The following is a 15,936-nucleotide window of genomic DNA, read 5'->3' as shown; positions in this document are numbered from 1 at the left end:
TCAATTTTTTTGTTCTCTAATTTTCATTATTTCTTTTCTTGTACTGTTTTTGAGTTTGGTTATTGTTTTTCTACATCATTGAGATGCATTGATAGCTCATTTATTTGGTATCTTTCTAATTCTTGATATAGGCACCAATTGCTATATACTTTCCTCTTAACACTGCTTTTGCCATATCCCATAAGTTTTGCTATGTTGTATTTTCATCTTTATTCATTTCCATAAATTTTTAAATTTCTTTTCTGATTTCTTCAGTGACCCACTGTTCATTCAGGAGCATATTGTTCAGTCTCCATGTGTTGCATATGTTCTAGAGATTACTGAGTTGCTGATTTCCAGCTTCATTCCATTGTAGTCAGAGAAGATGCATGATATGATTTTGATTTTTTTATTTGCTTTGACTTGCTTTATGGCCTAGCATGTGGTCTACCCTAGAGAAGGTTCCATGCACTGGTGAGAAGAATGTGCATTCTGCATTTGTAGGATGAAAAGTTCTGTAGTTATCTGTTTGGTCCATTTGGTCTATAGTGTTAACTCTACTGTTTGCTTGCAGATATTCTGTTTGCTTGATCTGTCCATTGCTGAAAGTAGGTTTTTTTTAAAAGATTTATTTATTATTTATTTATTCAAAAGAGTTACACAGAGAGAGGAGAGGCAGAGAGAGAGAGAGAAAGAGAGAGAGGGGGGTCTTCCATCTGATAGTCCACTCCCCAATTGGCCGCAATGGCCGGAGCTGCATTGATCCGGGCCAGGAGCTAACTCCAGGTCTCCCACGTGGGAGTAGGGGCCCAAAGACTTGGACCATCCTCTCCTGCTTTCCCAGGCCATAGCAGAGAGCTTTCTGATATCATGGAATATCTTTTTTCATCCTTTGACTTTCAGTCTGCATGTGTCTTTGTTGGTGAGATGTGTTTCTTGTAGGCAGCAGATAGATGGGTTTTGTTTTTTAATCCATTCAGCCAGTCTGTGCCTTTTTACTAGAGAGTTGAGGCCATTTACATTCAAGTTGACTATTGATAAGTAAGGACTTGGCCCTGCCATTCCCCCATAAACATTCCTATTGTTTACTTTGGATTTCCTTTGTACTTTTACTGGGAGATTGTCCGCCCTCATCTTCTTTCATAGTGATGACCATGTTTCTGTGTGTAGTGCATCCTTAAGTACCTTTTGTAATGCTGGACGAGTACTGACAAACTCAATCTCTGTTGTGGAAGGTCTTTATTTCACCTTCATTTGTAAATGAGAGCTTTGCAGAGTACAGTATTCCAGGTTGACAGTTTTTTTCTCTTAAGACTTGGAATATATCTCATTTCTGATGAGAATTCAGCTGTGAGTCTAATTGGAGAGCCTCTGAAAGTAACCTGGCATTTCTCTCATGCACATTTTAGAATCTTTTATGCTTTACTGTGGAGAGTTTGACTACAACGTTTTGTGGTGAAGATCTTTTCTGATCGTGTCAAAGTATCCCTGCAGTCCTCGGGTGGACATGGATCCTGTAGCAGTGACCCTCACCAGGGAATCAGGGACCTCCAGCATGATGAGCCACCACAGTGACTGCCCCGAGACCCAGCCACACCCTGCGCCCTCCGATGCAGCCCGTGTTTTCACAGTCATAGCACACGAGGCTCCCACAGTTACGGGCACCCAGCCCCCTGTCAGTTATCCCACCCAGACTTGGGCGTTTCCTCTCGGCTGGTTGCTGGGCACATAGACACCAGCGAGCGCGGCTGTGATGTGTGTCCAAAATGCTGCCTGCCCTCTCAGCTCGTCACAGGACAGGCCACTGGTGCCGGCGGGTCAGGGAGAAACAGAAACCCTCTTTTTTTTTTTTCCCTCTAGGTTGGCAGGTTCACTGTCCCCCCTCAAGGCTCCAAGCCAGACTCAAACCAGACTCTTCCCACAGCCTTCTTGCCAGTGGCTTGGCCTGCAGCAGTCTGGTGTCTCCTCACTCCAAAGCTGGTGCTGAGGCTTTTGGTCGCTGGGGTCCTGAGTTGTGTGCATCCACACCCTCCACGTAGATGCACAGTGTCCCTCTAATGGTTTCTTCTGCCTTTTTCTCCCTAACTGTTCCCTGAGGTTGCAGCCTCTCACCTTTATTTTTCTTAACCATCTTCATCTAGACTAGAGTAGTAAGCTCCCTTCCTATTCTGCCATCTTGAAACACTATCAGCATTTATGTTGTATAACTGCATGACAATCCATCTCCAGAATTTTCTCATCTATCCTAACTGAAACCCTGTACCAACTGAACAATTCCCCCTTCTCCCTTTGTCCCAGCCCTTGGTAACTCCCATTCTACTTTCTTTCTCTATGAATTGGACTACTTTAACACCTCTTACAAGAGGTATCATAGAATATTTGCCCTTTTGTAGCCAGTTTATTTAATGTAATGTCTTTAGGGTTCATCCCTCCTGTAACATATGTCAGCATTTCCTTTTTATAGCTGAATAATATTCCATCATCCTATGTATTTACCACATTTATCCATTTGTCTGTTGATGGATGTTGGTTTGCTTCCACCTGTTGACTGTTGTGAATAATGCTGTAATTTACATGGTTGCACAATTTCTCGCTTCTGGAACCTGCTTTCACTTCTTTAGGAACATAGCTAGAAGTGGAGTGGCTGGTTCATACAGGAGTGCTGTGTTTGTATTCAGAACATGCTGTGCTGTCTTGTGCAGTGACTGCAGCATTTCAAATTCCCACCAGCAGTGCACAGGGTCCCAACTGCTGCTCATCCTCACCTACACTTATTTTGGTTTTTTTATACTAAGAGATACAACATAATAGCTTAATGTGGTTTTGATTTGCATTTCCTACATGACTAGTAGTTATTAAGCATCTTCTTAATGTTCCTATTGGTCAGTTGAACATGCTTTTTGAAGAACTGTCTATTCAAACTCTGCCTGTTTTTCAATTGGGTTTTATTAAGTTGTAAACATTCAGTTGAATGGTTCCACTTGGAGATTTGGGATTTGTCTGTTGTGTTGTTGTTATTCACAGCAGCAGGGTAAATAACTTCTTTCCGGGTGAAGAGCAGTAGAGAGTCCATCGCTAGTTTTAATCTTGTGCAGCTGATCAGTAACGGTGCCTGTGCCAGCCCTGGGGCTCAGGCACTGTCGGCTTCCTGGGAGTCAGAGGCTGCAGGCTCACTGCTGTCCCCCTGGGCCAAGTGCTCCCTGCCACAGGGGCGGGGACTGGCGCTCTGCCTGTGATTCCGCTAAGCACCTGCGTCTCCGCTGCTGTCCGAGTCACTGTCACTGCACCACAGGCTCATCGTGCTCGTCAGAGTCGGCATCGTCCTCTAGATCGGCATCGCAGCCAGATCATCTGCTTGTCCCAGGAGGCCTGGGCTCTCCTGCTCGCCACTGCCATTCTTGTCACTCGCCTCATCCCTGTCACCCCTCTCCTGTTCACTCTCGCTGCCTGAGCATGCGTCTTCACTGCCGCTGCCCTTCTCACCCTCATCTGTCAGGGAGCAGAGAGGTGTGAGTCACAGTTCCCGTCCCACTCCTGGGGCCCCAGCGCTGGCCTGACCTGCGTGACCTGAGCCCCCAGCCTTGTTCTCTTCTGCCTCCATCTCTCCTCTTTCCCCTCCTCGGGTTCCTGGTTTTCCGCCTGGGCTTTGCATGCCTGCTGGAAGCAGCAGAACTGGAGGGGGCGGGGGAAGGCAAGTGCTGTATTGGGCTCTGTCCCTCCCCTCACCTGCCACTCTCCTCTGGCCGGCAGAGTCTTGCTACCTGGGCTTCCAGCTCCTTCTTAGTCACACCCCGTGTTTGAGGACCACAGGCAGGGCCTTGGTGCCTGACTGCACCCCAGCCTTGCAGCACTTCCCGAGGCAGACCCTGGAGTGGGCGTGAGATGGGGACGTGGAGGAATGTTGGCCTCCTCAGTGAGGACGCAAGTCAGACGAGGTTCCCTTTCCATGTGTGGCCCAGCGCAGACCAGAATAAACACGTATTGGAGGAGGGAGATTATCTCAAGGGATTGGGGGAGGGGTGGGGGAAGATGGTCAGTTTGTCTTGCCCCATGCTATGTCTGTCTGTCTACATATATGCACACATACACACATATCTTCAAAAGGTAGTGGGAAGCTGGCGCCTCAGCTCAACAGGCTAATCCTCCACCTAGCGGAGCCGGCACACCGGGTTCTAGTCCCAGTCAGGGTGCCGGATTCTGTCCCGGTTGCCCCTCTTCCAGGCCAGCTCTCTGCTATGGCCCAGGAATGCAGTGGAGGATGGTCCAAGTACTTGGGCCCTGCACCTGCATGGGAGACCAGGAGAAGTACCTGGCTCCTGCCATCGGATCAGTGTGGTGCGCCGGCCGCAGCACCGGCTTGAATCTAGTCTTTTTAGCATTTATTTCTCTCTCTTAAATTTTATCATTTAAGGCCTGTTGAGTGGTATGGTGGTTGTCCTTGAATCATTATCTGGTCATTTGTTTTAAGGGAAACTTAGTCTACTTTTTAAATCAATCACAATTTATGCATTTCAGTTTTGATAGATAATGTGATAAATATGAACTATTTGATTTACTTTGAATAATTTCCTTGGGAAAAGTTCACCAAAATAAAAACTCTGCATTGACAAACTGGAAAAATTTACTGAACCAGATATTAACATGTATTTTAAAGCCATGATAGCAAGTAAGGCATGGGTATTGTTAAATGAAAACAAAACTGGACTTACCAAAGATAGAAATTATTCAAAAGGAAACTGCAACAAGGGGCAGCAGACTATTGGAATAAGAATGTTCTGATCAGATGCAAACATTTGAGGGGTCAGGTGGAAACAGGCTTCCTTCCTTCCTCCCTTCTTTCCTTTTTCAAAGATTTATTTATTAGAAAGGCACAGCAACAGAGAAAAGGACAAAGATCTTCTTTCTTCAGGTTCACTTCCTAAATGGCTGTAGCAGCCACTGGATTGGACCAGGCCAAAGAGAAGAGCCAGCAACTCCATCCTGGTCTCCTCGCAGGGGTGGCAGGGGCCTAAGTACTTGTACCACCATCTGCTACCTTCCCAGGCACATTAACAGGAACCAGGTTCAGGAGAGGAGCAGCTGGGACTCCAACTAGTACCCAGATATGAGATGCCAGGTATTCGAAGTGGTTGCTTAACTCACTATACCACAGTGCCAGATCAATAGCTCTTCTTTTATAGGAAAAAGAAAATAAGCTTCAGGGACTATCTTTCTTTGGAGTATTATTTATTTTATAGGGCAAAGTAAGGAAAGCTAAGGAGCAGCTATTCTGCATGCCACTTTGGGTGGCTGAAGGTTCAAAGTTCAGGTTCTTGTGGGAGGAGACAAGCTTAATTAAATTGATCAAGTCAGTTAATAAATACTTGCTTTTGATGGTTCGATTCAGATAAATATTTCAGCTAAACACCTCTGTAACACAAATGGAAATTTGGAGGGAGTGTGTCTGAAATAACAAAAAGGTGAGATTGTAAGGGTAAGTGTGGGAAAGATATTTCCCCTACCTCACTTTCCTTGAAGCATTTCCATTAGAGAAATTGTAGTGACAAACTCTTTTCTATCCTTTTCAGATTCATACAAATGTGTGTACGTGTAATATATGTACCTATATAAAATACTATTTAAAAAGTAAATAGGATTCTCACCTGCTTTAAAAATCAAAGTTTTTCCTTAAGTTCTTTTGGAGCCATTTCATTGGAAGTTAAGCAATGAAGAAAGCAGCCCAATCTCCCAGGCTCTGCAGAAGTTTTGCCTGGGTACCTGGCTCTTAGCACAGAAGTATAAGAAGTCTAATTTTTTATAAAGGTATTTAAATAACAGATAGACACTTCAATTAGCAGGTGCATTTAGGATGAATATGTGGCAATTAGTGCTCTCAAGTCAAACTGGCAAGGTGAGTATTATCTAAGTCATCTGGGGAAGAATTGTTCTTTGCAATAAACTATTTCTGAGAAAGAGAAGCATGCAGGATTCCTCTGTCCCTGTGTTTCTGGGCTACAGAGCTCAGGTAAAGTTCAATATTGTCAGAAGTGACACAAAATTAGACAAAGAAATCAAAGCATCAGGGTTGAGTCTAGAAGTAAAAATACATATATATATATACATATATATATATACATAATTAAGTTGTGACAAGGGTGCCACTGAAAGAAAATATTAACAGGGGACAGCACTGTGGGGCAGCGAGTTAAAGACCCAGCTTGCAGTGCCAGCATCTCATATGGGCATTGTTTCAAGTCTTGACTACTCCATTTCTGATCCACCTTCCTGCTAATGCACCTGGGAAAGCAGTGGAAGATGGCCCAAGTCTGTGGGCCCCTGCACCCATGTGGGAGACCTGGAGGAAGCTCCTGGCTCCTGGCTTCAGATCAGCTCAGCTCTGGCAATTGCAGCCATTTGGGGAGAGAACCAGCAGATGGAAGATCTCTCTCTCTCTGCCTCTCTATAACTCTGCTTTTCAAATAATATTTTCCTTTTTTTAAAAAAAAGTTTATTTAATAATTGAATGTTTTCAATAATTGGTGAAGGTCACTGACTATATATATGGGAAAACAACTGACTTCTATATTGTACCTTGCACCAAAATTAAATCCAGGAAGATAATAATCTATGTGAAAAATAAAATAGTGCAACGTCTGGAAGATAACACAGGAAATAAACTGCAGGACCTTGGTGGCAGGTAAAGATCAAGAATATTACTCATAAAACAAAGACTTATTTACATGAATTACATTAAAATTAGAAACATCTGTACCAAAGGAAATGATCAGGGCCAGTGCTGTAGCATAGCAGGTTAAGCCGCAGCTGGTGGTGCCAGCATCCCAAGTGAGCTCTGGTTCAAGTCCTGGCTGCTTCACTTCCATTCCACTCCCCTGCTAATGCACCAGGTAAAGTAGTGGAAGATGGCCCAAACTCCTGGGGAACTTGTTCCCCATGTGGGAGACCTGGAAAGAAGCTCCTGGCTCCGGACTTCTTATCAGAAACCCTATAGGCTAGGAGATAATGGTGAGATATAGTGCAAGTTTGCAAGTTTAACAGGGAAAAAAAAAAACCTGCCAACCCAGAATACTATAGCCAGCAAAGTTCTGATTTTTGAATAAAGGGTAAATAAAGACTCTTTACCACAAACAGAAATTGAAAGAATTTGTTGGGGTTGGCACTGCGGCATAGTAGACAAAACCGCCACCCACAGTGTCAGCATTCAACATGGGTGCCAGTTTGAGTACAGGATGCTCCACTTCCTATCCAGCTCTCTGTTATGGCCCAGGAAAGCAGTACAAACTGGCTCAAGTCCTTGGGCCCCTGCACCCACGTGGGAGACCCGGAAGAAAATCCTGGCTCCTGGCTTCAGATTAGCGCAGCTCCGGTTGTTGTGGCCAATTGGGAAGAGAACCAGCGGTTTGGAAGACCTCTGTCTCTGTCTCTCCTTTTCTCTCAGTGTTCCTCTGACTTTCAAATAAGTAAATCTTAAAAAAAAGAATTTGTCACCATTCTTCCAGCCTTACAAAAGATGTTTAAGGATGTGCTATACGCAAACACAGAAATATGATCATCAATATTAAAGAATGTGAAGGCAGAAAATCTCCAAGTAAAGGTACAAAGGAAATCCAAAGTAAACAATAGGAATATTAATGCACAAATGGCAGGGACAAATTGTTAATTATCAATAGTCACCTTGATCGGGGCTGGAGCTGTGGCGTAGCAGGTAAAGCTGCCTCCTGCAGTGCCGGCATCCCATATGAGTGCCAGTTTAAGTCTCAGCAGCTCAACTTTCAATCCAGTGCTCTGCTGTGGCCTGGGAAAGCAGTAGAAGATACAAAGTCCTTGGGCCCCTGTACCTGCATGGGAGACCTGGAAGAAGCTCCTAGCTCCTGGCTTTAGATCACTGCAGCTCTGGCCAAGGCAGCCAACTGGGGAGTGAAACAGTGGATGGAAGACTCTCTCTACCTCTCCTTCTCTTTCTGTGTAACTCTGCCTTTCAAATAAATAAATAAATCTTTAAAAAAATAGTCATCTTTCATGTAAATGGCCTCAACTTTCCAGTAAATGATACAGACTGGCTGAAAGAATGAATAAACAAGATCTATCTATTTGTTGCCTACAAGAAACACATCTCACCAACAAAGATACACACAGACTGAAAGTTGAAGGATGGAAAAAGATATTCCATGCTAACTGAAACTAAAGAAGACCTGGTTTAGCCATCCTAACATAATACAAAATAGACTTTAACACAAAAACTGTTCAAAGAGACTAAGAAGGGTACTAGGTAATGATTAATTGCCAATTTAATAGGAAGATGTGACTATAATAAATTTATATGCACCTAATTACAGTGCACCTGGCTATAAAAAAATGTTAAGGTATTTAAAGGGAGACATAGCCTTCAATATAACAGTATTGGGGGATTTGAATATCCTACTTTCAGCAGTGACAAATCAGACAAATTTTCAGCAAGGAAACAACAGAGTTATTGATACTATAGTCCAAATGGACCTCATAGATACCTACAGAACTTTGCATCCTATAGCTGCAGAATGCACATTCTTTTCACCAGTGCATGAAACACTTTCTCTACCATTTATCACATTCTAGGCCATAAAGCAAGTCTCAGCAAATTCAAAAAATTCAAAATCATATCATGTATCTTCTCTGACCACAATGGAATGAAGATGGAGATCAGCAACTCAAGAATCTGTGGAACATATGCAAACACATGGAAACTGAACAAGATACTCCTGAATGAACAGTGGGTCATAGAAGAAATAAAAAGAGAATTAAAAAATTTTGGAAACATATCAAGACTTATGGGATACAGCAAAAGTAGTCTTAAGAGGAAAGTTTATACCAGTTGGTACCTACATCAAGAAATTGGAAAGGCATCAAATAAATGAGCTATCAATGCATCTCAAGTAAGTAGAAAAACAACAGAAAATCAAACCCAACACTAGTAGGACTTAAGAAATGATTAAAATTAGGGAAAAAATTAAAAAAAAATACAAAAGATCAGCAAAACAAAGACCTGTTTTTTGAAAATATAAACAAGATGGATAAACCATTTGCCCAAATAACAAAAAAAAGAGGGAGAAGATCCAAATCAATAAAAGCAGAGATAAAAAAATGTAACAACAGGTACCACAGAAATAAAAAGAATCATCAGGAATTACTACAAAGAGCTTCATGCTAACAAATTAGGAAAATTAGGAGAAAAACAATGGATACATAGATGCTACCAAAATTGAGTCATGAAGACACATAAGACATAAAAAGCCCAATAACCAAGATGGAAAATGAATCAGTGATAAAGACACTCCCAACAAAGAGAGGTTAAGAACTGGATGGATTCACTGCTGAATTCTACCAGATATTTAAAAAAAGAACTAATTTCAGTTCTTAAGTCATTCAAAACAATTGAAGGGGGGAACCTCCCAAACTCCTTCTATGAAGCCAGCATCACCTTAATTTCTAAACCTGAAAAAGATACAACAGAAAAAGAAAACTATAGATGAATTTCCCTAATGAACATAGATGCAAAAATCCTCAACAAAATCTTAGCCAATCGAATCCAATAGCACATCAAAAATATCACTCACTGGATCAAATGATATTTATCTCTGGTACACAGGGATGATTCAGTCTTCACAAATCAATCAATGTGATACATCACCTTAACAAACTGAAGAACAAAAACCATATGATTATCTCAACAGATGCAGAGAAACATCTGATAAAATACAACATCCTTTCATGATGAAAACCATAAGCAAATTGGGGATAGAATGATCATTCCTCAACACAATCATGGCAATTTATGTCAAACCTATGGCCAGCATCTAACTGAGTGGGAAAATGTTGGAAGCATATCAACTAAGATCTGGAACCAGATAAGGATGCCCACTCTCACCACTGCTATTCGATATAGTCCTGGAAGTTTTAGCCAGAGCCATTAGACAAGAAAAAGAAAGCAAAGGGAAATAAATTGGGAAGGAGGAAGTCAAATGATCGCTATTTACAGATGACATGATTCCATATATATGGGATCCAAAAGAAACAACTAAGAGACTATTGGAACTCATAAGAATTTGGTAAAGTGGCAGGATATAAAATTAACACACAAAAATCAATAGTTTTTCTATACAGACAATGCCATAGCTGAGAAAGAACCTCTAAAATAATTCCAGTCACAATAGCTACAAAAAAAAAAATGAAAACCTTAGAATAAATTTAACCAAGGGCATCAAAGCTTTCTATGATGAAAATTATAATGCATTAAAGAAAGAAATAGAAGACACCAAAAAGTGGAAAAATCTTCCATGTTCATGGGCTGGAAGAATCAATATCATTAAAATATACATACTACTGGGGTTGTCTGAGGAGAGAACTGGTGGATGGAGGACCCCCCTCTCCCTCCCCCCTCTGCCTCTGTCTCTCTGTAACTCTGCATTTCAAATAAAATGAAAAAATATTTTTTAAAAGAATTCCATACTACTGAAAGCAATTTACAGATTCAATGTGATCTCGATCAAAATACCAAGGACATTCTTTTCAGATCTAGAAAAAACAATCCTGAAATTCATATGGAAACAGAGGAGACCTTGAATAACTAAAGCAATCTTATACAACAAAAACAAAGCTGAGGCATCTGAATACCAGATTTCAAGACATACTACAGGGCAGTTATAATCAAAATAGTCTGTTACTGGCAAAAAAAATAGACATGTAGACCAGTGGAACAGAATAGAAACTCCAGCAATCAATCCATGCATCTACTACCAACTTACCTTTGACAAAAGAGCTAAAATCAATCCCTGGAACAAGAACAGTCTCTCTAACAAATGGTGCTGGGAAAAGTGGATCTCCAAATCCAGAAGTATGAAACAAGACCCCTACGTTACACCTTATACAAAAATCCACTCAAAATGGCTCAAAGGCTAAATTTATGACCCAATACCATCAAATTATTAGAGACCATTGGGTAAACTGTGCAAGACACTGGCATAGGCAAAGACTTCTTGGAAAAGGCCCCAGAAGCACAGGCATCAATGCCAAAATTGACAAATGGGATTATATCAAATTGAAAATTTTCTGGACTGTAAAACACACACGCAGCAAAGCAAAGAGGCAACCAACAGAATGGAAGAAAATATTTACAAACTAGGCAACTGATATATGATTAATACACAGAATCTAAAAAGAGCCCAAGAAACTCAAGAGCAATAAAACAAACCATCCAATTTAAAAATGGGCAAATGATTTTATCAGGCATTTTTCAGAAGAGGCAATTCAAATGGCCAACTATCACTTGAAAAAATTCTCAGGATCACTAACCATCAGGGAAATGCAATCAAAAGCACAATGAGGTTTCACCTCACCCCAGTTAGAATGGATTTCATACAGAAATCAACAAAGAATAAATAATGGTGAGGATGTAGGGGAAAAGATATCCTAATCCACTGTCAGTGGGAATGTAAGCTGGTACATCCACTGTGGAAGACAGTATGGAGATACCTCAGAAATCTGAATATATTGGGGCTGGCACTGTGGCAAGGTAGGTTAATCCTCTGTCTGCAGTGCCAGCATCCCACGTGGGCATTGATTCTAGTCCCAGCTGCTCCTCTTCCCATCCAGCTCTCTGCTATGGCCTGGGAAAGCAGCAGAAGATGGCCCAAGGGCTTGGGTCCCTGCACCCACATGGGAGATGTGGAAGCTCCTGGCTCCTGATGGGCCTACGTCCAGGAGTTGCGGCCATCTGTGGAGTGAACCAGCAGATGGAAGACCTTTCTCTCTGTCTCTCCCTCTCACTGTCTATAACTCTACCTCTCAAATAAATAATCTTTTAAAAAAATTGAATATAGCCTTACCATGACACCGCCATCCCATTCCTGGGAATTTACCATAAGGAAATAAAATCAGCATATGCATACAAATTATATACCTATGTATATTGTAATTCCTCTGAAGGAAATCATGTAGTTCTCAGCCACATTAAAAACACTGATCTATACTGTAAAAGAAGTATTGATGCTGGGGCCAGTGTTGCAGCACAGCATGTTAGGCCACTGGTTAACAATGTCAGCTTCTCCTAAGAGCATGGGTTTGACTCCTGGCTTACTCCACTTCCAGTCCAGCTCCTTGCTAATGTGTCTGGGAAAGCAGTGGAATACGGTCCAAATTCTTGGGTCCCTGCACCCATGTAGGAAACATGGATGGAGTTCCTTTTCTCCTGACTTTAACATGGCCCAATCCCAGGTATTGTGGCATCTGGGGAGTAAACCAGTGGACAGATCTCTCTTCTCTTCTCTCTTCACTGTCTTTGAAAATATACCTTTCAAATAGATAAATCTTACAAAAGAAATAAAGAAGGAGAGAGAGAAAGAGAGATGGAAGGAAAGGAGGAAGGAGGGGAGGGAAAGAGAAAAAGGAAGGAAGAAGAAAAGAAGAAAGGAAAAAAAAAGAAGAGGTTTGAAGGTTTTGCATATGTTATTCACATATATTAGAGGTAGCAAAAAATCGGTATGGAGACTCATTAAAAAAACATTGTGGTAGATCTCTTTAATGATGGCTATAAGTTTTTGGAAAATTTGCTAATAGTGGGGATGGAACTGAAAGAATATGGATTCAAGAGATATTTAGGATTTAGATATTTACATTAATAGAAGCTACTGATGGATTGAACATGGCTGAGACAAATTGGTAGTGTAAAGAAATCTTAGGTTTCTTTCTGATGCTTTAATGGAAGTGCTGAATGAAGAGAGACAGAGACAGAGATAAAGACAGAGACACAGATACAGATACAGACACAGGCATGGACACAGATTGAAAGAGGATGGGAGAGAGGGAAAAAGAGAGAGATGGTTTTTGTCTATTTTTTGATGGTTACAGTCAAGAGAGAAGAGCTAAAAAGTTTGGCTTTAGGCAGTGCAAATACAGTGCTTGTCATAAGAACATATAAGATGATTTGTAGATATTTGGATGTATGAATTAGAATATGTTAAAAGCCCCAAATTGAAAATAATTTAAAAAACTATCAAAAAGAATCTATATTGGAAGGAGTGCACTCATAAAATGTCAAACTGTGAAATACTATTTAGACTGAAAAGATAATGACATGAATACATGTAAGGCATTATTAGTGCAATGGAAAATATTTCATTATAGGTGGACTGAAACTTCAGCTTCAGTGTGAACTAAGAACCAGTTCTCTGTCCAGAGTCTTGTTATTCAAGTGATCAGATGTGTTTTACTGTTCCTCTTTTATATACAAATTTCTTGGCCATATGTTAAATTTTAGTCTCCTACTGAAAGCATGAGCTTTTTCCCTCTTTACAGCTGGATAAATCTAGAGCTTGGTTCATATTTGAAAGTCTGGACTTTGTCCACAACAAAAGATGTGACACAAAATATCTTTCATATATGCATCTATATGTTTGATATGCAGACATACATGCTCACATATGTAAAAGTAAAATATATAGTATATACTGTGAGCTTCCAGTGTCATGATGGCTCTGAAGATGCTCTGAAAAGTATGAAATTCTATCCTGATGTGAGATGTTCTTGTAATACTATTTGATTTGTACATACATATAGTACAGTGTTTGGGAGGAGGGTAGGAAAGAAGGGGGGTTTTAATATGCAAATCTGTAAAATAACTTCCTCAACAGAGCAAGATTTTTATCACTCCACCATGAAGGAGGAGAAATTATTGTGCTTTGCTGCTAATTACCCTAAGGTATTTGACTGTTTACAAAGAGTAAGTAAAAGTAAACAAATACTGACATTTCTAATACTGAGCAAATTCCTAATTTCTTGCTTTGTATTAGCAACTTTTTAATGTACCAAGTATCTCCAAAATACCTTAAAATTTGCAGAGTGCTTCACATACATGCTTTCATTTGGATTCCATAGTAATACCCACATTATTTTGTTTATTTCAAGAGAAATTATCTTATTTAGAAAGTAGCAGGATTGTGACTCAAAACAACTTCTCTGGTTCCCTGTCATATGCTCTTTATTTCCTAAAGGTTGTCTTGTAGGTTTTTTTTCTTTTGCTTTTTAATCCTAGAAAGCAATGGGACAGTATTTTTCATTTGTGCATTTATATTATAATAAAAGCCTATGTTCTAGGAATTATATTTTTAGTACTCCTGCCAGTGAATTTTAAAAATATTTATTTTAGATGTGGGAAAAATATAATCTTGCCTCTTAACTTGCTCAGGAAGAGAAAGGGGTCTATGACCGCTGACCCATAGTGACTATATTAATAAGCAGTAGATAGAAAGTGTAAAAGCAATACAGAATCTAAAGTTTTCATCTAAAGTCAGAGCAATTAGAATGATAGTATCTCACACTTACTGAACACTTATTATATGCCTGGCACAATTTAACTCCTTCAATTTTTTGAATTATTTAATTTTCAGGGTAATCAATGAAATAGATATTATTCCTGTCTAAACACAAAACACAAAGAAATGGCCACACAGAAACCATGATTCTTTAGGAGGCAAGGTTCTAATGGGAAAGTTAAACATTCTAGGACTACAAATGTAGAGGAAATAATGATTCAAAGACTGAAAATGGTTTTAAAAGAGGGGAAAAGATTTCTCAGGTTTCACAAATTCTATCCACATATAAAAATTTAGTTATTCCCATTTTATTGGGAATGATTGAAACCGTCCTTACTGTATACTGAATTTTACAAGTAACCTCTATGATTATAGAACTATTTCATTAAAAATGTACAAAATAAATGTCTTCTGCTTCTCAAAATTAGGTGCTTTTCTGAGTATTGCATGAACCCTGTATCTTTACTATATCCACACTGTCAACCACTCATTTTTTAAAAAAAAACAATTTGAGAGGTAGGGATGATAATGGGTTTTAGGGTCCAAACAAACTTTCAAACTCACCCAACACCATGAAGTGCTCATATTCTACAAAGGAACACCTTGCAGACATTGTATTATACACACACCTGTACACAAGGACACAAAGGCACACACACAACATTTGAAGGAATGTGCCCGAAGGTTTCTCTACCTACAATTCTGTTTCTTGCCGAGGATGGAAAGAAAGTTGATGGATCATCAATGAGGAAGAGCTCTTGACGATGTCTGCTGAACTGGGCAGCGAAATATTCAGGATGAGGATACTTCACACTCGCTGGAAGTTTCACAGCCGAAAGCATATAGGTCAATGGAGTGTCCTCATTTTGGGGAACATCACTCTCCTGAATAGGCATTTTGATTCCCAATACTTCAGCATAAGTAACTAATACCTCCCAAGGAGCATGGATCTTGACAAAGTAAGTCCTTCCATCTTCAGAGTCCTGCATTGTAAAAAGAGGAAAAAGAACACAAAGCTTCCTGAAATATTTGTTATTGAGATGATTGAGGAAAAGAAATAAAATTTTACAAAATCTCAAACATGTACAAGTATTTTCAGTTAATTGAAATTTTTTCAGCAAAACTTTTAGGAAACCAAATTCTCAAAACGTATGCTTACATAAACAAGGGCATAGGTACATATAATATATATGTATATGTGTGCATGTGTGTGTGTATGTATGAAGGAGAAACAGAAAGAGAGAGAAAGAGAAATTCATGAGACTCCAAGGTGGCAGAAGGGAACAATGTGCTGTGCTAGGATAGGGATCAATAGCAAAACAAACAAACAAAAAATAGCGTAGGAAGTGTGCTGTAATGGGAGAATCAGAGAACACAAAAATGGAGTTTCTACAGAGGGAAGAGGAATGCCATGGGCCTATGTGGAAGCTGCAGGCACACAGCATGAAAATGGACACAACACACTAAGCAGCCGAGTCAGAGTGGGGTAGCAGCTTAGAGATGGAGGTGAGACCAAACTGCGATAACCTGTATTGATATAGCCAGAAGACGAGCATGGTGTGAGTCTGGCCTGGAGACCTAAGGTACTTGCAGACCCAGCAGAAGTAAAAGGGGC

At 40.3% G+C, this 15,936-nt stretch overlaps 2 protein-coding genes across 44 annotated transcripts in view; one reads left to right on the top strand and one right to left on the bottom strand.

Moving 5' to 3' along the window:
- Positions 1 to 15,936, top strand: part of LOC149127796 (centromere protein U-like) — a 133,193-nt gene that overhangs the window by 8,159 nt on the left and 109,098 nt on the right. The gene's annotated exons all lie outside the window — the stretch shown is intronic.
- The window catches only part of LOC149127797 (anoctamin-5-like), an 85,647-nt gene that overhangs the window by 20,717 nt on the left and 48,994 nt on the right, over positions 1 to 15,936 (bottom strand). For 17 of the 32 annotated variants that reach the window (XR_016228987.1, XR_016228997.1, XR_016228989.1 and 14 more), the window contains one exon: positions 15,020 to 15,304. Coding sequence is in view for 11 of the 32 variants with exons in the window: in XM_089325605.1 (XP_089181731.1) it covers positions 15,020 to 15,304 (285 nt within the window). In the remaining 21 variants the exon portion in view is untranslated. Of the gene's footprint in view, positions 1 to 20; positions 15,305 to 15,936 lie in introns of those variants that run through there. The other 15 variants (XR_016228986.1, XR_016228985.1, XR_016228984.1 and 12 more) reach the window with 5 other exon arrangements.

The sequence above is a fragment of the Oryctolagus cuniculus genome, chromosome 2, assembly GCF_051225735.1.
Source record: "Oryctolagus cuniculus isolate XC-2025 breed Fujian yellow rabbit chromosome 2, ASM5122573v1, whole genome shotgun sequence".
Lineage (NCBI taxonomy): Eukaryota > Metazoa > Chordata > Mammalia > Lagomorpha > Leporidae > Oryctolagus > Oryctolagus cuniculus.
This window is presented reverse-complemented; position numbering and strand designations above follow the sequence as displayed.